Source organism: Microcebus murinus, chromosome 22, assembly GCF_040939455.1.
Source record: "Microcebus murinus isolate Inina chromosome 22, M.murinus_Inina_mat1.0, whole genome shotgun sequence".
Taxonomy (NCBI): Eukaryota; Metazoa; Chordata; class Mammalia; order Primates; family Cheirogaleidae; genus Microcebus; species Microcebus murinus.
The window spans coordinates 4,760,762-4,787,588 of record NC_134125.1 but is presented as its reverse complement, the minus strand read 5'-3'; the positions used below and the strand labels follow the sequence as shown (position 1 = coordinate 4,787,588).

General features: G+C 46.5%; 1 protein-coding gene across 13 annotated transcripts in view; it reads left to right on the top strand.

The window, feature by feature from the left end:
* Nucleotides 1–25,608, top strand: part of ZNF664 (zinc finger protein 664) — a 37,425-nt gene extending 11,817 nt beyond the window's left edge. For 3 of the 13 annotated variants that reach the window (XM_075996468.1, XM_012782160.3, XM_020283048.2), the window contains exons 3-4: nucleotides 19,933–19,998; nucleotides 20,090–23,979. In XM_075996468.1, coding sequence (XP_075852583.1) covers nucleotides 20,688–21,473 — 786 coding nt within the window. In that variant the 5' untranslated portion in view covers nucleotides 19,933–19,998; nucleotides 20,090–20,687 and the 3' untranslated portion in view covers nucleotides 21,474–23,979. Of the gene's footprint in view, nucleotides 1–1,539; nucleotides 1,634–5,764; nucleotides 7,433–19,932; nucleotides 19,999–20,089; nucleotides 23,980–24,826 lie in introns of those variants that run through there. The other 10 variants (XM_075996472.1, XM_075996469.1, XM_075996473.1 and 7 more) reach the window with 10 other exon arrangements.
* Nucleotides 25,609–26,827: the final 1,219 nt, after the last annotated feature.

The following is a 26,827-nucleotide window of genomic DNA, read 5'->3' as shown; positions in this document are numbered from 1 at the left end:
TATGTTGTGAGGATGCTCATGAACCAGACCTGTGAGGAACTAAGGCAGTGCAGAGACAAGCCATGGTCTTTCCCATGGACCGTGGGTCTCATGGTACCTCTCATTTCTTTGTGTCTTTCTCCTCTTGATTTCATCTGGCTTGTTTCCCCTCCTGTGTATATCTTTTTCCTACCTTTTAGCTTCTCCTTTAGAATCCTTAGATTCTACTTCCTCATGACTTGCATCGCTGAGATCACTCATGACCTCTGCAGTCTCTTTGCACATTATAACCTCTCATCCTCCTCTCAGAGCTAATCACCTCATTCTCAGAGTTGGTTAGGTTTCTGAGAGAGAGGGCATCTGATTTCTGAGAGAGGAACCATAATTGGTGTGTATAGTCCTGCAAGGGAGAAAAAGCCAATTTCAAAGCCATTTGAAATTCCTCCAATTATATTCTTTCCCTTTAAAATATATCCTGGTAACAGTCTTCATTCTACATCAACACTTTGTTTCCCCAGAGAAACTGAAATCCCGAAATATGTTGAGAGCATTTTCACCTTTCCGTTTTCTTCCTGTTGTGTTCAGTCTTCAACAGCGCAGGGAAGTCTGCAGGACTGTTTCTCACGTTAGCGATTCCTGCTGCAGATGACATAGGGGCTTCGGGTAGCTCTAGCAAGCTGGGGAATTCTAACCTCATTCCTTCCCTGAAAGTTCCAGAAAGCTGTGTAGACATACTGTAATTCAGCACTGTCCCCAGATTCACGACATTTAGAAAGACATGTAAACTTTCTATAAGAATGTAAATATGGCAGCTGTTTGCTGTCTAAGTCTCTTAATATATCGTCATACATCCCAAGGAAAAGTGAACTTCCTCAAACTGAAAAATAGATCTTGAAATCTATACCCAAACTACTCTGAGCAATTATAGGATACAGCAGAGGAAGGAGGTCATAGATGGAATAAGTAATAATAATGGTAGCTAATCTTTGTTGAGCCCTTACAATTTGCCAGCCACTGTTTTCAGTACTTCTCATGGGTTAATTTGTTTAGTCCTTAAACTACCTAATAAGGTAATCTTATACGGCCAGGTGCCTTTATTATCTCCATGCCTCCATTCCTAACCTGTGAGGTGAGGGCTCCACAGCAGGCATGTGGTGGGGCAGGACGTGGAACTGCTGGGCCTGACTCCTGTGTGTGCTCCCTCGGCACTGCTCGAGACTGGACAGGCAGTGAAAAAAACTGAGTCCTCTAACACCTGCGAACCCGGCACTTTGAGTGAAGTTCCTGTCAGGAGGCTAATTACAATATTAGGGTTTCTAAGTCTTGGAAGAAGTTGTGTAGACTGCCTGGATTTTCCTTTCCATGGTTTCTCAGGTTTTCTCTTCCCTTTGGCCCTCCATGCCTTGACTCCTGTGTATTTACAATAAGCCCAGATACATGTGGATCTATCTTCCGAGCCGGGCCCCTGCATTTATCATAGCCAGTTCTTCAAAAAAACTTTGTGATCCTAAATTCTCAATAATGTAAACCTACTTTTCTCTCTGCGTTTGTCCCGTCCAGCAGGACCCTAAGGCTTTTGTAGCCCTTCAGCCATTGTGGGCCCTGTCTCTGCCTCTTCTGGAATGTTTTGGGGGTTTGGACTTCTGTCACTGTGGTAAGTTTTCCCCTTGTGTCACCATTTGTCCTAGTTGGAGAATCCCCCTGGAGTGTTTTAAACTGACACCACCTCTGGAGTTTTTTCTCAGCTTGTGCCCTTTGGGGCCCAATGAGGAGGAAACTCCCCTGCCTCATGCTCTTCCTCAAACTCCTGCCTCTCTCTGGGTTGGGCGTTCCCTAGACCTTGGACCACTTTCGGACAGCAGAAGCATCTTTGTCCCGTCTCTTTTTTGTTTCTCAGGAGAGTCATTTTCTGTTCATGTAAGGCATTGGTTATTAAAATTTGCTCTGCTTGTCCCGTTTCCTTCTGCTATCTTGAAAGCCTTACAGGGTTTCAGATCGCTTGCCATTCTGTTTTTCCTCCCATTGTTCCTGTCTTCACTAAGATACCCAGACATTTTTTTTAAAGCTGAGTTTGGTGCTCTGTAAGTTTCTGGTGTTTTTTCCCGAAGCCTGAACAACAGCCTTTTCCTTAAATATGAGTTCCTGAAAGTCATTTTATCTGGGGATTATGGTTTTACTTCAGTCTCTGTGCAAACTTGATTCTAAGAGCCGTTATGCTCCCAGCACGTTTTTTTTCCTTCCGAGCCTTTGGATTTGTCATCATTTTTTAACGATTTTTCCTCCCTTTGGCTTAACTCAATAAAATAACATATATCTTCTATAGAACATAATCTTTATTTGGTCATTGCCTAAATCCATAATTCTCTAGTTGATCATACAGTCAGGATGTCTGTGATTCACATACCTCTTAAAATTGTGCATTATTTCTGTGCACAGCCAGGAAGCAAGAGAAAGGAAAACCCTTGTCCCAATAGCTGTTGGTGTCCGGAGGGAGCATGTGTCGTCTCACTATTTTCCCCACTGCCAAGGGTTGCTTGTTTGGGCTCTGGGCTTCTCCTTCCCTGACTTTGACTTCCCCACCCAACGAGGAGAAATGTCCGTGAGGTAAAGGACATTTCAGTGGCTTCTGTCCCAGAGTGTCTAGTTCCTGTGCCAGTTAGAAGGCTAAGCCCACGTGTGTGTGGTGTCTTCTCTCTTTTCTGGCTTTCTGTGGCCAGAGTGGTGAGGCTGGGGCCACTCCTGAGTGGAAAGGGCCTGACAGCTCTTCCTGTTTTCTCTGTTTCCTGTGTGTTAGATCGGTGTCCAGGCGACTGCCCTTTTTGGAAGCTGGGGGCAATTTGGAAGCCTTGGAATAATGGCAAATGTTCTCTCTTCTGTCTCTTTCTGGCCCCATTCTCTGTTTTGCTGACTCAGGTACTCTCGGCCAGCCTTCTTTATCATGGGCGGTAAGACTGAATATTTAGACCTAGTATTTTACGAGATCCTCTTCATGCCAGCATGTAGTTTGGTCTCAAGCTCGAGGTTGCCACTCACGTAGGGAAAAAGCATTCTCCGTGTGATCTCTAGCCTCGCTTATGGAATGCTGCGTTGGAGATCGGAGTCACAGGCCCAGCTAATAATAAAGTGTTCATATGTTTCACTTTTCTAGTTCAGCCGTGTGCATATTTTTATTCCAGGGTACTTAGAAATTAGGGGTGTTTGCTGAGACCACTGGCCAAATTTGATATTAGCCATTAACGGCATACATTTTCAGAATAACACTGGATCAGTTACCAGTGCCAGTCCTGTATGGTCAACAGCCTGAATGTGGAAAAACTTGTGTAATTTGTTGTAACCACTCCGTGGCCCTTTCTGAGAGTGGGGTGGCAGTAAATTTCTATCCATGCACATCTTAAATTTTAATTACCAAATCCTATCTGATCTTAGGGTTCCCGTCATCTCTGTGTGACACTTTGGCTCTAAGAAGTCAGCTGCTCTTGCCCTTTTGGTTGCTGAGTAAGCCTGCTCCACAGATCTGTGTCCCCTGTACGTGCTTACTTCCATTTGCCAAACAGTACAGGTTGTGAGTTGTGACCCAGGTATAAAAATAGCCAGAATCTGAGGCATTCAGAATAGTCAAACTCAAGGAGAAATGGAGACAAGAAGCAGAATGGTGGTGGCTGGGGGGTGGGGGGAGGGAGGCAAAGAGGGTGTTGTTGGATGGGAATAGAGGTTGAGTTTTGCAAGATGAAGAAGTTCTGGACATCTGTATGCATGTGTGTCACGCTACTGAACTGGACGCTTAGAATAGTTAAGATAGTAAATTTTATGTGTTTTTTAACCACAGTTTTAAAAATGCATAAAAATATAGCCAGAATCTCAAATCCTGAACTTTTTAACCTGCCATCTGCTGTGCCTGCTCCTGTTCCCAGCGTCACTAAGGACAGTCCTGCCAATCACCCACTCCTCACTTCTGGCTGGTCCCCAGGGCCCAGTCTCCGTCTCAGTACTTTCTTTAGTTGGCCAAGCTGGGCTGCCTGCGACCTTCAGGCATTTCTTCGGCCTCTTTCTGAGGGTGGCTTGAGCTTTCCAGCCTCTGTTCTTTTTTATCCGGGGCCTGAGCATGGATTTTGTCCCTTTGGCATGCACTGCTCGAGCAGTGGAAGGAGGAAGCCGGTGTCTCCCTGCGCGGTAGAGCTAATCTGTCCTAAGCCTTTGTGCTTCCTTTGGCATTCCCTCCCCCGGCCCATGCCTGCCTGACCTCGGAGCAGGAGGAGCTCCCTGGCCAGCTGTGAAGGACAGTCCGCCAGAATCAGCCACAGGGAAGGGGTGGGAGAGGCAGAGTCGGCAGGAAGAGCGAATTTTCTTACATCGTGTTGTCCTTGGCGTGCGTTGACTCATGCGGGGTATCCTATTGTGTCCTGAGGAGATTTTCTTTTTTCAATCTCCCTGTCGTGGCTCCTTCTCACTGGGGAGGGCTGAGCACGGAAGCATTGACCCTGCCTTGGCTTGAGGTGGGAGCGAGCAGCTGCGTGATCTCTGCCCCGTAGCTGAGTAAACTGAGGCTGGTGAGAATAAGGGACATGGAGTCGTATAGCTCTTGAGTGCCAGATCAAGAATTTGAACTTGGGCCTTTTGACCGCAACTCTAGTGTCCTACCCACCAAATTACTATGATTCTCGGTGCGTGTGCACGTTACACATTTACTGCATAGATAAGATAAACTTAGGCCTTGGATGTGGGATTCTTCACATAGGGGCCATCACTGAAGCAAATCATTCTGTCCCATTGCTCAGGCCTCTCTGTATGTGGGGTTGAAGAGCAGGAAAAAAGTAGTGGAGTGCAAACTGAGGAAATCTTACTAAAATCAGGTTTTTATAAAGGCCGTCCTGTGAATAGCAGGCGAAGAGGAAAGAACTCATGGGTAGAAACAGAGGAGCAGGCACACAGGTAGGTAAAAAAGCAGTGTTGACTTTGAACGGAGGAGGAACCCTAATTACAGGGAGATTAGATCATCAGGTGTTTGGAAGCCTATGAAGTGACATCCTTGGCAACTGAATGAATGTGTTATGCACTAATTAAAATAAAGGAAATAAGGAAACTAATATTTATTTAGCCTCAGCTATGCTGTGAGCACTCTGATAGGTACTTTCACATTTATTATTTTCTTTAATTACCCCCAACAAAGTATGTGTAGACATTATTATCCATGTACTTGCAGGTAAGTCTGAGATCAGCCACGGTCATGTGGCAGGTGGCCGAGCAGAGGCTCACGCCCAGCAGCGTCGTTCATAGGGTCAGTCAGGGGAGAGGATTTAGCTGTGAATGTATGCCTGTGTCGTCCTTTATTGCCTTAATAACACATACACTTATCTTTCTCAGACTCAGAAGAAAACTTGGTATCACTCCCTTGATAATTTTTGTTGCCCTTTTCTGGACCTAATTTCACAGTCTTTGTGGTAATTTCTAGTTAAAATCAGACACAGCTTCTTTTGTCTTTTGTCTTTTCTCCATTAGGAGTCATTAGGCCAAGTCATGCTAAGAACAGTTTTCCCCAGGACAGAATGAAAGCATCTCCCTTTCTTGTAGCTCGTTAAAACCCAGATCCCAAATCATCAGCCATTGACCTCGGTTTGTTGTGAGAGAAATCAGGGAACCTAGAACTTATGGTGTGTAGGGCTGTGATGAGGGGATGGGGGGAGGAAGGGGAGAAGGTGTGGAGTCCAGGCACTTGGGCCCCCAAGCAGGAAGAGTGGTCTGAGGGTGGGGACGAGATGCTGGGAGAGGGGCTGGCAGGACTGCTGTCAGCAGCACTCTCTTCTGGTGCTCAACACTCGCGCTGGGTCGCTGCAGTCTTTTCTAGCCAGTTGGTGGCGAGCTTGCACACAGTAGCATCAGAAGTGATGTAAGATCCTCACTTGTCAATAAAGGAGATCTTTAAAAAGTTTGACCTTATTCCAGAAAGGAGAAAATTAGGCCCCATTTTAGTTGGAGAATCCTGCTCAGTGAGAACCTCCTTTCACCAACCTAAAAAGTTGACTTCAGAACGCTTGGGGAAATCGTTCCTGTTAGTACTGAGGCGAATGACCGTTAACAGCCTGCTCAGGAGGTGCTGGCCCCGGGTATGGTAGTGTTCGGTACCAGTTAGGTGTTACCGAGGTGCCACACGACTGGCAGCCAGTGGCCAGAGACTGCTGCTCTGTCTGAGGAGCCCAGCTTCGAGGTTGCTCCAGCTCCTAGAAGTGCAGGGTGCTCCAGTGACTGCAGTGGACGGCACAGGTACCTGCCCCCACAGGCCTTTGAGTGGACAGAAACCTGGGTAGCCTCTGAGGCCGGGCTTCTGGGTGGAGGATTTGACCAGGAGAGGCCTAGACTTAGGAGTTAGACGTACGTGCTGGGGCTTCTCCGAGTAAAACTTCTGTCTCAGTTCTGACCGCTTCCAACTTCCACTACCTGGGCTTACTTCAGGTACTTTTTTGGTGTGGGAGGTGAAGACTAGGTATTGTTCATGGATTTTTATTTCCTTTCGAAAGGGAGGCAAAAAGTGAGACTGTTGTAAAGCAAAGAAAAAATTAAAATTTTTCTAATGAAATGCAGTCTCTTGAGTAAAAGTACATAAATGAAATATGCACCTTCTTTTTTCTAAAGTGAGTAAAGGTGAAATGACGCCAGGATTTTCCAGAGTGAAAGGGCTTGGGTGAAGTGTGAAGGAGACACAGTCCATTCACCGTCAGAAAAGAATGAACAGTACCCACTGTGTATGCACATCCCAGACAGAGATGAGGTTGGCAGAGGGGAAATGCTGCTGAGAGCATGCCACATCCTTCTTGTAATTTCTTTGGGCTACCGTAGCAAAGTGCCACAGACCGGGCAGCTTATAGCAGTGGAAGTGTGTTCTCTCGCGGTTCTGGAGGCTAAAAATTCTGAGATGAAGGTGTCGCCAGGGCCAGGGTCCCTCTGAAGGCTCCAGAGGAGAATCCTTTGCCTCTTTCGACCTTGTAGTGGTTGCCAGCAGTCCTTGGCGTTCCTCGGCTTGTAGATGCATGAGTCCGTTCTCTGCCGCCGTCTCCAGATGGCCTTCTCCCCCAGTGTCTGTGTGCGTCCGAACCTCCCTTTCCTTCCTTCTGTAAGGACACCAGGCATTGGCTTTAGGACCCACCCTGATGCAGTATGACCTCATCTCAACTAATAACACCTGCAAAGACCATGTTCCAAATAAGGTCGCATCCTGAGGTTCCAAGTGGACATGAATTTGGGGGAGACATTATTCAACCCAGTAGCCTTTCTTCCTCTCTTCCTCAAAGCTCCGGCTAACGCATACCCAGCACTGACAGATGAGCGTGGGGATGAGTGCCAGTACCCGGCACTGCCGTCAGCGCGCAGGGACTGGCTGTTGATCGACCGTCGGGACCGCTCTGGATGCAGGTTCAGGGACGGTGTGGGTTTCTGAAGGGAGAGGCTCACGTTGAGTGAGGTGAGGACTTTAAGCAGAACCGCATGTGGTTTTGGGAAACTGCGTTGGGTAGGGAGTGCTGGAGCCAAAGAGAGTGCTCCGTGTTCCGGAGAGCAATGTGGCGTTGGCAGGAGGGTGCTGAGGTCAGGTGCACCTGGAAGGGCAGGGTGTCAGCCCACTCGGGAGCTGGTTCTCTGTGCAGCTTGGCTTTCTCGCCCCCCACTGGGGCCTTCAGCGTGCTTTACCTCCTCGTGCGCTTATGGCCCTGGCCTTCCTCACTCTTTGGCACCTGTGACAGTCTCCACAGGCTTCCCGCCCTTTAATGCCTGTTTTAATTCCTGTTTTTCTTAAGGTAGAGTTTATAGGACTTCATAGGAAGACCTCTAGGCCTTTATTGGTCTTCGGAGGAAGACCACTGCTTCCAAGATGTCTCGTAACTGTAATGGTTGTGTTTTCTCAACAGTCAGTCCTACAAAAAAGCCCTTAGCCCTCCACGTAAAGTGTTTCTGTTGCCAACAGGCCTGGCTGATGTGCCTCCTGCTTCCCTAGGCTGGACTTCCACTTCCTGGCTCTAGGCACTCGATCCCCTCTAGACAGTGCTGTTCCCCCTGTTCTTCATGTGGCTACTTCATTTCTTCCTTTGGGTTTCAGCTTAAAAGTAGAGTCTACTAGAAGTTTCCTTGCAGTTCATCAGCTGTGGTCTCAGGGCACGCCTCTGTCATAGCCCCGATTGTTACCAGAACCGTCACCTTCCCCTCCTCGACTGTAAACTGTGTAAGTGCAGAGGCCATGTCTGTTTTGTTCATATCAGATTCTCCAGAGCCTGGCCCACTGCCCAGCAGATACTGGGTACTGAATAAATGGTTCTGGAGCAGATGCATGTGTGCTTGCGGCTCTAATCCTGTGTTCTGGAGGTCAGCTGCAGGACCATGGCCTTAGTAACACCTGTCTTTTTTTTTTTTTTTTTTTCTTTTTTACTCAAATCTTAAGGGTCAAACACCTGTCTTTGATGCCTGCGTCAGGGCAGGCTGGCTTCTCTGAGTATCACCCATGTGTATCAAACTCTAGCTGGCGCGTGTTAGAGGAACTGGGAATGTGGTTCCTCTTTTGGTAAAACCTTTAAGCTAAGGGACCTAGAAGTTGCTTTGGATTCTTTATATTTCAAGTTACTGGCCTAGTGTACCATCACCTGAGCTAAAGCACTTTGATCATCTTTCTTGCAGAAATTTATCTAGCCCCCAAGACAGTTAATCGCCTGCTCTGTGCATGTGGAGAAGACTAATCACATGGCCCTTTCAACTCATAGGTTATTTTTGGTAGAGGGTGGAGGCAGAGACATATCTTCTTCCCTATTCTTTTTCATTTTTATCTTTCCCAGAAAGGATGCCCTTATGCCTTTGAGTGGCAAAATTATATACTACACATTCTGATAGATCTGACTCTGGACAGGGAATTAATGTGCTCTCTGTTGAAATAGATTTAACTGACATGTAGATCAGCTGCTACAGAGTGGGGATATTTACATTTAGTCATTCCTAGGAAGACCTGCAACCGTAATACTGCAGAGAGATGTGATGCTTTATAGGTTTCTTACAGTCAGAATAGTTTGTCTCAAAATAAGGAAAGTGGTAATTTTCACTTGACTTTTATGACAAAGTGTGTGGTTGTTTTAAAACAACTTGATATTTTTATAAACCAACACTCTGATTTTCAGATAATATATTCAAGGCAAAAAAAAAAAAAGAAAAGCTCAGTCCAGACGTCCAGAGAGGAGTGGTGTGGAGATGAACCTTAAAGAGGACGTGGGCACTTCTTCCGTTTGTCAAGGGAGGAGGGAGGACTGGAGAGGTGCAGTATCAGGACGCTGGTGGCTTGGCGGGAGTCGGAGGGCGCTCTGCCAGGCCTGCTTTCTCTGGGAGGCAGGCGGCTAGAGAGGAGAGATGGCTGCAGGTCAGGTGGGGATTGAACGTTGGGAAGGAGTGCAGTAGCTTCGTGGCAAGTTGGAGAGAAGTCACATATGCATTCCTGAGGTGTGGAAGGCCCCGCTGAGGGCAGTAGCCATGAAAACCTTGGCGGTTTTGTGATTTTCTCCGTCAGCACACGAAGGCAGAGATTGGGAAGGGTTAGGTGGTGATTTCTTCCAGCCGGAAGGTCCCTTCATCCTTTGATTATTCCCTTTTGACAAAAACTCAGTCCTGCAGAAACTCAGCTGTCTGCATTCCCCACGTGGCACCCAGGTGACTGAGCCCTGGGGGCAAATCCACGCCCCACCACGCAGCTGGCAGTCTCCGCACAGCTGTCTCACACACCTCTGCGCTCCGCAGCTCCGCTCCTCGGCACATTCCCGCCAGCAGCCGGTGACAGGGCAGCTTCCCACCCCGAACACGCACCGCCCCCGCCGTGGCCTGTGACCAGAGGAGCATCCTTCCTCCTCTCTAAGGCTCCTCCCTCCATGTGGATCCCGTCTCCATTTGCCTTTTCCATCATTTTTTTCTATCCCATAGTTTCAGTCTTTCCTTTTCAGAGGAATTCTTCCTGTTTTTTGCTTTCCTGAACTTTTCCTTGAAGTATAACATACACGTTCTCAAGCTGTAGGGCCACAGCTTGCATTTCCACTGCTGCGAGGTAAGCACAGCTGGGTGCACCAGTGCCCGGTTCAGACCCTCAAGACCGGGACCTCCAGAGTCCTCCGTGCTCTTTCCTGGGAATTAGCCCCTCTGCTTTCTGACGGCAGCAGTTGATTTTGCCTGTTTTTGAACACTTTGTGCGTGGAGTCATAGAACATGTGTTCTTGTGCCTGGCTGCTTTCAGACCCCATCCTTAGATGTTGGGCTTCCGTGGGCTCTGTCCGGCGTCCTCTTCACTGCTCACTCTGTACCTCCTTCCTAGGCAGTCTGAGCCCTGCCCCTGGCTTCGTTACCGTCTAAATGTTAATGGCTTACGATTTCTGTCGTACAAAGTCACTTCTTATCTCAGTGCCACTTCCTTTCATCCAGCTGCTGTCCTTGGCGTCTGCTTTTGGAGACCACAAGCCTGTCTGAAATGGAGATCAGTGTAAACCCCCAGACCTTGCTCTTTTCTAGAGCTTCCTGTCTCACTGAGCGGCTCCGTCTCCATCCAGTTATTCAAACAAAAACCCTAGGATTCAGCCTTGGCATTCCCTTTACCTTACCCGTTGTGTTCATTCCAGAACTAAATCAGATTTATTTTCTCTCCTCTCCACCATTGCTTTAGTCCAGATTACCATCGTTTCTAACCCAAACTGCTAAGGTAGTTCTCTACCATGTTCATCTCCAGACACTCATCTCTCTTTTTTTTTTAATTTATTTTTTATCATCTCTTAATTTCTACAGTTCAGCTAGAGTTTTCAATTAAAAATGCAAATCTGATGTTACAAACTTCAAGACAAAAACCAGCCTGTTCAGTGGCTTTTCACTGCCCCTGGGATAAAGATCACGATCCGTAGCTTCTATCTTCTCCCCTGGCGCTGAGCTCCTCCTGGCTCCCTGACCTGCAGTGGGCTCCCCCTCACGCCACTTCCCTTCACCCCACAGAGTCCTCCTTCAGACCTGAGCTCAGCCGTCACTTCTTGAGGCTCAGGTCAGCCTCACTTCCAGCCAACCCTGAGGCTCTTGGAGCAACCATGTGGGGCTGGTTTGGGGCACTTCACAGAGTTTTAGTTTGACATTTCTTTGAGGACACCTTTGATGAATGTCTGCCCACTAGCCTGTAGATTGCAACAGGAAGGGGCTGGGTACATTCCTGCTCACTGCTGAAGGCAGTGGCTGACACAGATTAGACGCTCAAGAAACTGTTGCTTGAGTGACCTGGGAGACAGAGATGAAGGGATTTTAGATATTCACAAAATTCACTATTTCTCTGTAGTTTCTGCTGGTCAAGGAGCTTACATTCTAGAGGGTGGGAGGAGGGGGTCAGCAAACAGGGGAGCCCCTGCACAGATAAGCAAAACAGTTCCAGGCAGTAAGCCGTAAAGCACTGTGAAGAAATCACAGCAGAATGATGTAAAAGAGAGGCTTCGGGGTGTAGAGGTGGATCAGCTTAAACTGACAGGTGCAGGGGTTGTCCCTGGGAAGGTGGCCCTTGCACTTAGTCCTGGGTGCCAAGAAGATGCAGCTCTCTGAGGACCAGGGAGGAGCTGGGCGGGGGCTGTGTGAAGGAGCGAGGGCGAATGAGCCTGGCAAGCTTGAAGAGTAGAGAGGCGAGGGAGGCTGGCGTGTAGAGTGCAGTGAGTAGGAGGTGAGGTTGGTGGGCAGCGGCTGGGCCACATGCCATGTTAGCCAGCAATAGGCCTGTGTGTTTTTAGAGAGCAGCAGAAGGGTTAAGCACGGGAGTGACATTCTCTTATTTCTGGTTTTAAATGATTAGGGTGACTGTTGGTAGAGGCCAAGTTAGGGGAGGGAGCAAGAATGACTGCAGGGAGACCTGCTGCTGAGAGCCTGTTGAAATGGCCCTGCTGGGAGGTGGCCGTGGAGGGAGGTGAGGGGCAGGACTGGGCGTACTGTGGAGAGGAGGCAGGATTAGCCAGCGACCCAGTGGGGGCCGGGGGAAGAGGAGTGAGGTGACTCGTCTGGGAGGCTGTTGGGACGGTTTGCTGCAGTAGGAAGAATGGGGAAGACACGGTCTGAGGGAGCTCTGGGTTTGGGAATGTGTCTGTGGTGCCCGTAGCAGAAGCTGTGGATTCGCTGGGACTGGAGGTAAAACTTGGGAGCCAACGTCAAGGTGACTGAGAGGGTGTAGGCTCCAGAACTGCCTGGAGCACTCGAGCCTGTGGAGGAGGAGTCAGCAGTGGGGGAAGCAGGTGGCTAGTGAGGTGGGGAGGCAAGGCAGGGAGGAAGGTGTTCGGGTGTGTCCTGTGGTCCCGTCCCCACAGCTTGAGTAAGCGCTGTTCTCAGTGGCCAGTAGAAACAGCCCTGCCTGGAGGGGCGGGGGTGGGTGGGTGGGACAGAGCTCTTCTGAGAAGTCTGTTGAGAAGGGAGCAGGTATTCTTGACGACAGCCAAGTGCAGCTGTGGGTCCAGAGAAGTTTGTGTCCAGAAGGGAGATACTAGCTGGGCGTGGTGGCACTTGTCCCAGATCCTTGAGAGGCTGAGGCAGGAGGATCACTTGAGCCCAGGAGACCAGCCTGGGTGACATAGCAGAATCCCTTAAAAAAAAAAGAGAGAGAGATATCAGAACATGCTTGTATGGGAATGGACCTGTAGGCAGGCCGGAAGCGATGACGACAAAGAGAAGGAATAATCGCAGGAGGTCTTCGTGAGGAGCAGGCCCTGCTGGAGCGCAGGTGTCAGCGCAGGGCTGAGGGGATCTGTGGAGGGAAAGGAGAGGTTGCCCTCCGATGGCGTCTGTGTTCTTAATAAATTATCTTGGCAGGTTATAGCCATGAGCAAGAGTGGCAGAGGGAATATGGCAGAGGAGAAAGGAGAAGTATGAAACAGCCATTTAAAATATTGGGGAAGTGGGTGTGCTGAAGACTTCTAGGAGAATTTATGGGGGCTTGAGTGCCCACTTGAGATTTGTGCTTAAGAGTGAAATAGATACTGGCGTCCAGCCGCTTGGGCGCCTGCATGGACAGTTGGCGGGTTGGGTTTAAATAACATGAGGTGTTACCAAAAGAGTGTGGCAGGGGAGGGAACAGGAGAGCTCAGAGAGACTAGACGTGAGGGGAGGACGGGGAATAAAGGGTCAGGCCACGGGGGGAGTCTTGAGAGTGTACTTCCTGGAGCCACTTAGCTAGAGGGGAGGGAGCACTGGTGGTCCAGGAGTGGGTTGCTTAGCACAGATTTTGGAGGTAGCGCAGGTAGTGGGGGTGACAGCAGGGGAGTGGCCATGGACCTGAGTGGAGGGGGAGGGACTGTGGAACCTGAGCTGGAAGGGAAGCTGGGAACTAAAGACCAGCAGGAAGCAGGGTCACGTTGGTAGGACGAAGATGGAAAGAAGACTGGAGGTCCTGTGGGAGCAACGAAAAGGTTCATTCAGATTAGTGGAGTCAGGAAGCTGGGAGTGGGGATGTTCTGGTCAAAGGATAGTGTCCCCCTCGGGATGGACAAGTGGCTAGCAGCTCGTCAGTTAACATCGACGTCCCGTGTGATGACGTGGCTGGGTTTGCATGGGTTGATGGCGTCGTTGAAGCAAAGTTCATTTGCTCTGTGATTTAGAATGCTGCTGTCTTTCCTGTGGCTTAAGATCTTCATACAGGGATCTTGGAAGCAAAGGCTTACTTGTTTCTTTTTATTATAGAAAATCACAAATAAACTCAAAAGTAGAGAAAAATGAAAAAAAAAATGTACCCCTATGGACCCATCGCCATAGGTGTTGACCCCAGGTTGAAAAACCGTTGCTTCGTGCTGTTCTTGTTTCATCTGCCCTCACCTCTCTGTTCACGTGGGAAAGCCAGTGTGTTACTTGAGTCTGGTTTTGGACAACCACAGTCACGGGTTGGGTGTTAGAAGTCTCACTAGTAAAGTACAGTACATATTATCAAAAAGGAATAAATATTATGTGATTTTCCTTTAGTTTCCAAAGCTGCTTCCTTTATATTTTGACTGAATGATAGTTTATAAAATGTTTGTTTGTGTGTTTGTTTGGTGACAGGCCAGGGCATCTACATTAGCCCCATTATACAGGAAGAAAACAGATGCAAAATAGTGTTCGGTAATATACTTGCCCCAAGTCCCAAGACTAAGTGGAAATACATTTTTAAATCCCCCTTTTTCCTGTCCATTCCTTCGGTTGAACTTCATACAGCGGCTGCCCTTCATCTTTCAAAAGGCATCACTGTCCCTTCCCCACGCCAAGCATTCTCCCTCTCCAGCCCATTTCTCTCTCATCTGCTGTCAAGTGCCAAGAAGACATCGTCCGAAATCTCCTTGGCATTGGGCTGTTCTCCAGCGGTGTGCCCTTCTGCAAGCCGCTTTCTTCACCAGTCTGGCTGTGCGATGCTAGTTGCCGGGCGGCGGTGACAGCTCTGGGTCTGTGGGCCTTTGTAGTTGTTGTGTGGAGGTCGTGGCCTCGTGCAGAACAGCACAGACGGGCTGAGCCTTCGGCTGCTGGCTGGGGCGTGCCTGAATATCTGACGTCCAGGCTGTGTGGCTGCTAACTCCTTCAGGAGTGTGAGTGAGTTTATCTCTCTGCTGAATCAAGATGATTAGTCTTGATTTCATATCCAGCCTGTATTGAACGTAATCCAGCTCACAGTCTGCTTTCTAGAACATCAGTTGCAGCTTCCTGGCCCCGCCTGCACGTAAATAGCTGGCATTGCTTTGCCAGGGACACTGCCCTCGGTGTGCAGCCCTCATGGTCCCTCCCTTCGCCACCTGCCTTCTGGAGACTGGCTGCTTCTGCTTCGAGAACAACCGTGGGATCATTTTAACAAGAAATCCATTAAAGCACTAAAGAGGCCACCTTTTCTTTTTCTCAAGCAAGATTGTATTTTTGGTCAGCTATGTAAAAGGAAGTAATATATTAAGGGCATGTACAGAAGCATGTTAAGTAATCCATATTTCTATGTCGACATTCAATCCCCTCTCCTGCAGCACAGCTTCCGAGCTTCTTCCCAGGGCAGACGGGCTGCTACCTTCAGTTTCTACAGCAGACAGGCTGAAGTTGGGGGTCAGAACATCTGTGCCCTCACTCTGTACCTTCCTCTTGACCTTTGCCCCCTGGTGTGTGACCAGAGTGGCTCCTGCCCCCAAAGGAGTCCAGTCAGCAGCAGCAGGCTGCTACAGCCAGGGCCCAGTCCTGGAAGTTCTGCCTCTGGGCGTAGCAGCATTTGGCCTGAGCAGGCCTCAAGGGAAAGGAGCTTCCTCCCAACCGGGTCATGCTCTGTCCCCATCTCTAGGTGCATGTCCAGTGCCATGGCCCCATCATTTGTTCTCCAGGACACAGTTTCCTCATACTCAGCTTTTTACTTCCTTAAATCTCAGCGTCAGCTTTTCATTAGTCCCTTAGTTTTAACTGTGTGGAGAGGTGGGTGCTAATTCAGACATTCCGTGGTGTCACAGGGCCGACTAGCTACAGGGAGAGAGGAAAGGCTCTATTTCGTGGAAAGTGGAGATGTGAGGCAGATGGGCTAGATTGTAAGCGCTTATTCTCTCAGTCCTGAACCTCCTGACTTGTGAGTCTTGTGCTGACTGCTGGGCCTGCCCCTGAGGTCGCAGGTACAGAGTCTGAGCGTTGCAGCGTCAGCTTCATCAGTCAGAAGGGTGGCTCCCAGTCCCACGGATGTCCCCTTGGAAGCCCTGTGGGATGTTGAACGTGAGATGCAGAATGAGTCTTGCGTGAGAGTCAGTCTTGGGAACGCTGCATGCGGGGCCGTAGGACTTTGTAGCTTGCTGCAGAGCCCGAGTTTCCAGCCTTTTATCTGTGCGGAAGCCCCTGGCAGGTGCCCTGTGAGGTGAGGCTGCGGTGGTATCCTTTGTGTCTGTCTGCCTTTCTGTTCTTTGCTTGGTCACATGGAAAATTTGCTGGGGTTTCTTTTGCTTTATCTTTCTTTTCTTTCTTCTTCCCGCAGAATGTAGGTTACCCCTCCCACGCCCACCCGGCGGGCTTGTAGAGGCCTCCCACATTGGTACCTGGAAGGAGTGGCAGTGCCCGATCCTCCTCAGGAGGAACTCCGGCGGGAGGTCACGTGGGTATCCCATCGCTGAGCTTGGCGTGACGCTGTCACCCTCCTGTCACCCTCCGGAGCAGAGTCCCCTCCCAAGTCTGGATGAGTGCCCTGCCCCTGGCTGCTCACTTCCCGGCGGTGAGGGCTCTGGAAGACACCTGTGGAGTTAGCTCTGCGGAAGGACCAGGCTGACTCTCCCTGTCTTCTGCTCTCTGGGCCCCACAGCCACTGCCCACCCTGCTCTCCAGAGACAGCGGCTGTCTGTTGTCCTTCCCTGCCCAGGACTGGCCGGGGAGCTGCTGGCTGTCGGGGGATGGCACTCTCTGTACGCGTGCCTGGTACGGGGGGCAGCTTGCCGTGGAAAGAGGAGCAGGAAAAGAATGTCTGCTCAGCATTAACGAACTTTTTATTGTGAAAAATTTCAGCTGTACTCACAGGTGGAAAGGCTGTTCTATTCATCCGTTTATTTCTCACCCAGATTCAGCAGTTACAGTGATTTCGCCACATTTGCCTTGTCCTTTTTTATTTCCTTTTTTTGTTTGTTTGCTGAAGCATTTTAAGACACGTGAGACATTATGTCATTTCACTCCTGTGTACTTAAGCATGTCTCTCTAAAGCTGTAGACATTGGTTTCTATGGCTACAGTGACATTATCAGGCAGTTAACAATATGCCTTTGTAATCTGATACCCCTTCAGTCCCTGATGCCTGCCCCTAATCACATTTCCTCAGCCTTCTGTCTCCTTTTAGTGATTGGTTTATTTGCATCAGATTCCAAAGAAGGTCTTCCTGTTACATTTGCTTGTTCTGTCTCCCGTCTCCAGAGCACTCCCCTTTTTTCCATTCCCTTTCCTTCTTGCCAAAACTAGGGCAGTTGTCCCATAGACAGGCTTGCCTTTCCTACTTTTTGATATTTTGCTGCTTGCTTCTTGGTAGTTCCTCTATTCCTTCAAGTAAAAATTAGCTCCAGAGGCTTGATTACATTCTGGTTCAGTCTCTTGGTAAGAATGTCTCCAGGTAGTTCTGTGTGTTTCCCACGGCGTCACCTGTGTGTGTCTGTTCCTCTTTGAGTCACGCTGAGATTGACCAGTAGTTCAGGTAATGACGGCCTGGCAGTGTCCGGGTCTGGATCAGCCTTCCAGCTCCCGTTTTCACACATCGCTTATCACGGTCTGAATCGGTGTGTCGTGATGGGTGCCGTGCATTAGCTGGGCTGTTTCATTGTCTTGACGGATAGTTCATAGAGGAAACCTAGTATAGATGCTGATTATTTCAGTTGCCAATTTGCAGGGTAAAAAGTTGGCACCCTAGTTACTTGCAGTTTTGTCCAGTGCCTTGGGTCTCCCTAGCTCTGCCTCTGTCTGTCTCCCCATCCCTTACAATGGTTATGAATGCTGGGGTTTGTATATTTAATGTGTCTCAGTTGATTGCATTTTTTATTCCCTTTAATGCTCAGTTGCATCAGTTGGCTCTGTGTTGCTTGGGCATGTGGCTCTTGCTTTCTGGCATAGCAAGATGTCCCATTTTGTAGGTGCTGCTCTGGCTTTGAAGCCAGCGTTTATCGAGGATCCCTTGCCCTCCAAGAGGGGAAGGGCATTTAAGGGCAGGGGGATCTAGATGTGCTCATTGCTATCTGTGCTTATTGTTTTGAGGCCTTTTTGGTGACAGAGCTTTAAAAGAAATGAATTAAAACTGAAATTTTCAAATTCAAAATGAAATTTTATCTTACAGAGTTTTTTTTCTTAACTTTGGTTTTATACTTACATCTTATTTTTCTTACATTGAATCTTGGTTCCTAACGACATTAGCATACATTATTATTTACGTTATCCTACTTTATAAAATCATGCCCGTGTTATAACTAACAGTTAAACTGTTGGAAGAAGTTTGATTTCTTTGCAGCTGTATTTGTCAGTAGAATGTGGTGTTCTGTGTATGTACAATCAGTATACTGTGTTCAAAAGCCATTTGTGGATAGGTCACTAACATGAAAGTTAAGGTTCGTTCTCCTTTGTTTTAAAATTTTAGGGATTTGTTTTTCTTTTTATTTAATTTTATTTTTTGACGATATAAACATTTATGTTTCCCAAGTCAAAACTGTATAACAAAGTTTATTAAGAGAAAAGTCTAAATTCATTTTTGTCTCCTTCCTCCCCTATAGGTAATCATTAAATTAAATTTTGGATTATCTTTCACCATGTTTTTTGTACATATAAATATGATATGACTACATTCATATTCCTTTCCATTTTTGCACAAAAAGTGGCACAAAATATATACTATTCTGTTCCTTAAGAAGCAGATTCAGAGAAAAAGAAAAATAATATATAGTATTCTGTACCTTGCTTTCTTTTTACTTAACGATATGACCTCGATTTACTCCGTATCAGTGTCCAGTGCTCTTCCTCAGCCTTCTTTGTTTTTAATGCCTACGGTGTTTCCTTGTGAGGAAGCATCCCAGTTGATTCAGGTAGTCCGCAGGGGGTGGGCCTCACAGCTTGGCTGTGGCAGGCAGCTGCTTCAGTGGATAACCTGGTACATAGCTCCTTTCCTATTTTTGCCAGTGTATCTTTGGGATAGGTGTCTAGAATTATTGTTACTGGGACCAAGAACAGATACATATACATACATATACATATAAAAATACATATATATAAGATTTCTAGACATATGACTGTTTTTGCTGAAATTTTAGATATCTAGTTGAATTTCATAATTCTAACATTTCTACGTAGAAGCAGTCCAATTTATTTGGCCACTTTAATGTTAAATCTCTGCAGTCACCCATGCTTGCTATCTTTGCATGGAAAGTATTATCGAAAGTGTTACTTTAAGAAGATCTATTGGTTTCATTTAGTTAATAAAGTATCACTGTGTATAGAATACAAGAATTGAGAAGGTGGCAGAGACATGGTCCTAAACCTCAAAGTTTCAGATTGGATATTTTGGGATTTCTTTTCTTCTTTTATCTCCTTTTCATTCTATTTGTTGTCTATTTTGTCCCCTGTAGGTTATCAAAAAGCAGGAAATAAGGTGCTGGGAAACGTACTTGTATCTGCTCTTCCAGAGTGAAGAGGGTGTATGTCTGTGGGGTGAGAGCAGGTGTCCTATGGTACTGTGTGGACGCGCTCAGCAGTGTTAACTGAACACCCCTCTCTGCCAGAGTATCAGAGGGAGGAACAGCACATGAATTCCCTCCCTCGAGGCTCTTACATCCTCATGCAGGAGACAGGTGAAAAACCAAGAGCAAATAAGATAATTACAAGTTGTATTTGCTTTGAAGAAATCAAAGATTAAAATAGAATCTAACCAGGGGCCTTCTTTAGGTAAGGGAGGGGCAGCTGACATGCAAAGCCCCGTACAAAACTGGGGAGTAGTTTAAGTGCCGGGGGAACAGCATGTACAGAGGCCCTGTGGCAGGAAACAGCTTGGGTGGTTTGAGAACAGAAGATAAAAGCCAGTGGCAAAAAGCACAGTGGGCGAAGTGGGAGAGAGGGGACCAGGTTATGCAGGGCCTTGGTTTTTCAGTTAAGGATGTGGATTTTATTTTAAGTACATCAGGAAACCATTGAGGACTATTGAGCAGAGGAATAACATTTGATAATGACATGTCATGTACTCATTCTTTCTATACACAAGAAGGCAACTGAAGTATGATGTTTTATCTCCAAAAGTAGCAACATTGTGCCTTCAGAAGTTCAAAGTGGAGATAATTTCCTTGTTCCTTGTGCAGGCCAGCTGCTTTTCATACTCACGTGTGGGTCTTTTGAGGATTTCTTTTCTCTTTCAATAATATTACCCTTGATGTTGTTCAGATAATTTCAGTGAGTGGTTATAATTGGATTATATACTTGGGCTGTAAACAGGAGCATGATATCTACAAATTCTTTCCTTCAGACCTGCAAATCCAAGAGACACATCTTTCTGGAAGATAAGAGAGCGTCTTCCTCAAGATCAGAGAAGGTTTGTGTTATTGCTGTCACATTTGGAATTATGGAATCCATAGCAGTTTTCTGGATAAAATTCAATTTAGTTTTTTATGTTTCTGTTACAGGACACTGGCGTGATACCTATGTAGGCACTCCCCTGAAGCAAGGCCCGCCACACCTGGCCCCCGAGGAAACTACTTCCGGGAGAGGTTCCTGTCTGATGTGCAGGAGGCAGGATGCCGTGCTGACTGTTCAGGGCCCAGCTGCAGAGGCTCAGGACCGACCAGCGGGATCTCACCCTCAGACACAGGGGACACACTGTACTGTCCTTTTTCTAGAAGTGAAAAGTACAAGATTACTGTACAAGAGGAAGATTCCAGGGGCTTAAAAAGGCAAAGGTTTTCACCTTGGGAGCCCCTTGGAATGTTGACAACTCAGGATCTAAAACGAAGTTCTACGTTAATGAATTGCAGAATTCATGTGGAAGTAAATGTCACTTTATAATCAATAATAGTACTGAGTGAGGAACACTATGCAGGAAGAAACCTTCCATAGAAAGACAGGCAGGGAGAAGCTTAGGCTGACCTTAAACTTTCCTAACAGAGCAAGCCTGAGATAGACTGCCAAAATGGCCAAATAAGAGACTGTATGAAGTAACAGTTCTGTAACTATAGTAGTTGTAAGGAAATTTTCTCCTCCAAATCACGATACCAAATAGGAAAAATGATCTACAAGTGCCCCATGTGTAGGGAATTTTTCTCTGAGAGAGCAGATCTTTTTATGCATCAGAAAATTCACACAGCTGAGAAGCCCCATAAATGTGATAAGTGTGATAAGGGTTTCTTTCATATATCGGAACTGCACATTCATTGGAGAGACCACACAGGAGAGAAAGTGTATAAATGTGACGATTGTGGTAAGGATTTTAGCACTACAACAAAGCTTAATAGACATAAGAAAATCCACACAGTGGAGAAGCCCTATAAATGTTATGAGTGTGGCAAAGCCTTCAATTGGAGCTCCCATCTTCAGATCCATATGCGAGTTCACACAGGAGAGAAACCCTATGTCTGTAGTGAGTGTGGAAGGGGCTTTAGTAACAGTTCAAACCTTTGCATGCATCAGAGAGTCCACACCGGAGAGAAGCCCTTTAAGTGTGAAGAGTGTGGCAAGGCCTTCAGGCACACTTCCAGCCTCTGCATGCATCAGAGAGTCCACACAGGAGAGAAGCCCTATAAATGTTATGAGTGTGGGAAAGCCTTCAGTCAGAGTTCCAGCCTCTGCATCCACCAGAGAGTCCACACTGGAGAGAAACCCTATAGATGTTGTGGATGTGGGAAGGCCTTCAGTCAGAGTTCAAGCCTCTGCATACACCAGAGAGTCCACACGGGAGAGAAACCTTTTAAATGTGATGAGTGTGGGAAGGCCTTCAGTCAGAGTACAAGCCTCTGCATCCACCAGAGAGTCCACACAAAGGAGAGAAACCATCTCAAAATATCAGTTATATAAAACATTTTGCTAAGAATTAAAAATCTTAAAACCCATAAGTGCCACTAGGAAGGAAACCCTGTATATACCTACATTGACCCAAGATATATTTACAGCAATCCCTAACAGAACAGTCTTTTAATGAGGCATATGTGAGGTTGATTTTTTGATTCATGCCAAGTGCATTCGACAGCTTGACTTTGGATATGGACCCCTGAGTGTCTGCCCGAGACGGGCTGTCAGGTCCCATCTGTGAATGTGCGTTTTCTGGGATCCTGGCACAATGCCTCCATAGTTGAAATGCTACATGGAAAACCATGGTCATTGCCTAGTATCCTGAGTCACCTTCTATCTATGCTTTACATAAAAGTTTTCCCAGATAACCCCTCTTTCAGGATCTCATGCTCTCCCTTCCTCTTGATTCCAGCATACTGGTAATGCGTTTGAAAACAGACAGCTCCCATGAAGATAGTGTTCTGGTATTTCTGAGGTTACACTTGATTTATCTTTCCATACATCCCTTAAGTATCTTTCCATAAATCCCATCATTTCTGAATCCACTTTACTATATGTCCTCAAAATGCCCGTAAATATCTACCCCTTCCTAGATGGCATTAAATCTCACTTTAGATTTTAGGTGACTCATAACATCCATTCATTGGCCTATCAGAAAAATCATTGGCAGACATACATGCCCTTGAACTTTTTTTATTTTTGTGGATTCTGCTAATCACTGTGTCTCCATGTTAGACTTACTTTCTAGTGGCTACATCGCATATTTTTAACTTGAATTTTTTTTTGGAAATAGCTGAATGTATATAGGGAGGAAGAAGCAAGCAAAGTGAGAACTTTCCTCCAGAATTGCCCTCGGGCTTCTTCTGTACCGTGTGGCGCTTCTCACTGGCCAGGGAGACCTTACGAGGAGTGGACAGTGGAGGAGTCGCTGTGGATACTTGGTCTCTGTGTAATCATGGGCAATAATGTGTAGGAGCCCTCAGTGTCCTTTGCTGAGTACTGCGCATCATTTCCTTTTGAGGCATGAACGTCTTATTAATTCATCATTCTTTTCTTTTCTTCATTCATTCAGCAAGTATTTATTTGAACACCACCTATGTGCCAGGCACTGTGCTAGGTGCTGGGAATACCACTGATTAGGACAGACGAGGTCCCTGCTCTCATGGAGTTTACTTCTGGTGGAGGAGACAGATGATAAGTAAACAAATAACTAATGTAGTTTGAAATAGTGATTAAGTGCTATGAAGAAAATAAACTAGGGTGAGAATTTAGTGGTGGGTGGGCGGGGGTGGGGCGGCAGTAGCTAGCGGTCAGGGAGGCCTTTACAAGGGGTGGCGCCGAAGCTGAGGCCAGAGGATGACAAGCACCCGCTGCGGAGCATAGGCGTGTGCCTGGGGACAGGAGGGCCCATGTGGCATTGGCGGCGGGGAGGGGGATACTGAGGTGCTCAGCATCCTTTCGTAGGGCTTTTTTTTTTTTTTTTTTTTTTTTTTGCTAGATTGATATTAAAAACTCATGTGGAGGAACTCAAGGAATGTTTAGAAGACCAAAAGTCCCCAATGACAGGAAAAAAAAGAAGCAACCAAGTTTTAACTTTGTTTCTCTTCTCATTCCTATTTTCATTGATTTCCCACATGTAGTCCTTTTGCTCAGGAAGTCTTTGGGGAAATTAAGGATCTTTGAAGCTCTGAAATGGGTGATCAGGTTTTATGGTATCTGTCAACTGTCTCAGAGGCTGGAGAGTGAACTAACTCAGAATAGTCACGGAATACTGAAACAAAGCTGGATTTTTCTCTCCATGTTTGAATTAAGTTCTTCTGTTTGACTGGAAGGGGTTTTTGTATAACTAAACCTCAGCTCATAAAGGAGATTTAAAAGGAGCACACGATTTAGTGGGTGGGCCGTGAAACTAGAGATGGGATTTGGGCACGAATTTATCAATATCTGGATGTTAATCCAGACATCTCTGCTGACAAGCCTTTGGTAAGTCACTTCACATACTTTCCTCCTTTTTACCAAGTGAGGGCCGGCTTAGTTATTTGCTGAAGCCCCTTCCAGGCCAGAATTCCACAAGTACGATTTACTGTAGTGTCTTATCACTATTTCATGTCACAATAGTGTGGAGCATTAGAGAAAAGCCTAGACTTTTAGTTGATAGAGAGCCAGTTGAAATATCATTGATAGAATTTTAGTTTTAGGAAAAATTGGTTTGATTTCTAGCTTTATTACTATTAGGTATGTGAGCTTGGGCAAACGCTTAATCTTTGAGTCTAGTTTTCTCTCAAAAAGAGGACATTAGGCTAAATGATTTCCAAGTTTCCAGCTAGTCCTAGAGTTCTATATTTCTACATAGTTGAATTATTTTATCATGCTGTTGCTGGGGAATATGACTAACCCTTTTGAAGCTACTAATTTTATGTCGAGCTTTAAAGTCCATAATTGTTATCTTCAGAAAATATTATTTGACCTACAGTATGTCCAAATCAATTTAATAAAATCACTTTATAACAGGGTTCTGTGCTTGACATGTAGTTGTGTGAATTCAGTGGTCAGTGCATATGTGTGTGTGTGTGTGGTGGGGAATTGGCATGTACATTATGCCTAGGTGACCGTATGTTACTATATTGTCCAGACTGGGCACTTGAGACTAGAGGGAGAGGTGATATTAATACTTAAATCTGGACAACAGGCCTAAACTGAGACTGTCCCAGGCAAACCAAGGTGTGAGGGCATCTTGGCCCAGAGTTCACCGCAAAGCAGTTAAGAAATGACTGAGGTCAGGAATAATTGAGAGTAGTAGAGGTCTATGGCAGACTGCAGAAAGCACACCCGTTGATAGGACAGCCTCTTCCACACAGCTGTGTCTCTGTTTTCACAGTAGAATGTGGGCCTAAGTTTGCTTCATATTCTGCTCTTTTAAGAAACAACCTAGACTTGTACACAAAATTTAATAATATTAAGATGTTGGCATCTAATTCACGTTCCCTGTGCAACCCCTGTTGGCCATTTCTGCCTCCCTGGGGCCCCTGCACATTTGTTCAGTTGTCAGCCTGCTCTGGTCCTGGCCACGGCAGCCCACTCGTGGTGAGGCATGAAGTGCTCCCAGCTGAACCAGTGGGGCCGTGATCTGTATGGCAGTCTGACCGTGGTAGTATCTTCTAGCTGTGAGGGACATGTCTGCATTTTGCTCCACCCCTGGGGCGGGAGCATCCCTAACCAGCCTTTCTGACGTGAGCGGGGTGGGAAGGAGGTCACCTGTCATGTGGTCACTCCTAGTGCCTGCTGGGATTTAGAACTCAAGAATGACCTCACGGTTTCTAATGCAGGAGCCTGAATAAATGGCAAATTGCATCTTTCAGATAGGAAGAACTCTTCACACCAGAGCCCAGCGTGCAGACACGCCATGTGAGGATGCAGGCACAGCTCGTCAGGCCATCTTGGAAGTTGTAGAGGGATTCCTTTGTCTTGCGTGAGCTTGGACACATAGGCCTTCCAAGGTACCTTCTAACTCTTGGTTCTACTCCACAAAATTTAAAGTATTTATCAAGCAGTCCTTCTGTATGATTCACTGTTGTTCTCAAGAATTTGAGAAAAATAGGTGAATGGAAAGCACATATCATAGGCAGATGGGATAAGTACTCCGGTAAAATCAAACAAGGGAAGAGGTGAGAAAGGTTGATACTACTGTGGGCAAGAGCTGAATGTAAATGGCAGAGCTAAGCTGAAGTATGTGGGTTCGAGATAAAAAAAGAAAAATGAAGATGATACATAGCACTTGGTCTGACCTAATGCAGTTTTTAAATTTTTCTGACTCTCAAGTTGCTCATCTATAAAATGGTTTTGAAAATACCTACTTGTGGAATAATTGGGAGAACTAAACAGCATAAACATGTATACGGTGCCTAGCATTTAGTAATATGGTAAAAATCACTACTCCCATTTGCCTATTAACATGTTGACTGCCACACTAGAAGCAAAAATTTTTTCCTTGGGGCCATGGTGTTTTATTATGAAAATAGAATAAAAACTTCAAAAACAAAATGATCCTAATTTGATGAAAAATTGGTTATTTTTTATTGTTTTCTGTATGTGAGTTATATGCAACTTGAAAAGTAGTTCACTCAGCTCCCAAGGTGAAAGATATGTGCTTCCCGAGGCCCCAGGCTCAAAACTAGCGTGAGTTATATACAACTCACATGGCAGTTAATGTGTTAAGAAAGACAAGTCATGTTATTTGGAGTTCTTTTTGTTGCACTGAGCACTGCGATGGCTTTGGGCATCTAAAATTGGGGCTGGGGCCTGGAGAGGGCTGCATTACGCCACTGAATCTCCCAGTCCCATCTGAGACAAGAAAACAAAGGGCAGACTTCGAAGGGAAGTGGGGAGGGAGCCAGTGGGCTGGGGTGGTGAAACGTGTCGTGGGCTCTCGTGTAGGAAGCCTTAACGGCCACGGACTTTCCCCCAAGTCGAGGGATGCTTGGGGCGAGTGGATTTCTTACTGAAGCTGGTGGAAGGCCTGAATGCCGTGTCCAGTCTGAAATGGGCAAAGCATGAGTACCCCACGTAAATAAATGTGAGAGCCAGGGCAGGGTGGTCATGAGACAGTGAGCTCCAAGGAAGACACGGAAGTGTGGGAGAGCTTCACGTTTGTATAGGCTGTGGAGCTTAAGGAGTTTTGAGCCAAGTTTATGCAAACCACTAAGGGGCAAGCAGGCCTTGCTTGGGTGCCTTTGTTACCACCCCAGCGTACAAAGTTAGTATAATCTTATGATCGTACGTAAATTAGAATTTACTAATTACTGTTTTGTTGGTTATTCCTATATTTTGAAGTATCAAAGGACACAGGAACAAATCCAGAGCTCCTAGGGCATTGTGTTTGTACTTGCCAGGAAGAACTTGGCGTGCATCTCAATGGAAGATGACTACTATACCAAAGCTGTTTTATTGTTCAGATTTAGGAATATGCAAATAAAATACATTTTTAGAGTAACAGTATATATAGATTTCTCGTATTTTTAGCTGAATGTGTGCATTTTGTAGGCTGTTTTATGTGTAGTCTGCCAGTTACACTTCCTGGTGCTGCTGGAAATGGCTCACTCGGAGACTGACTGTCCCTCCCCGCCAGTCCTCTGTGGGCCCTGATCCAGGTCCTCTCTGCGTCATGAATTATGGTGGGAGGGTTGTGTTCAGAGAGTTTGGGAGGTCTAGAATACCTTATTAAATTGTGTGCAAAATTGTGTGTATATGTGGTGTATACATTTTTCTAGGAAAGCAGCTTTCCTTAAGTTTCCAGCTCTCACAGGTAAAGAGCGCTGGCTGAGGAACGCCTTCTGATCCAGCCACACAGTTACTCATTGAGC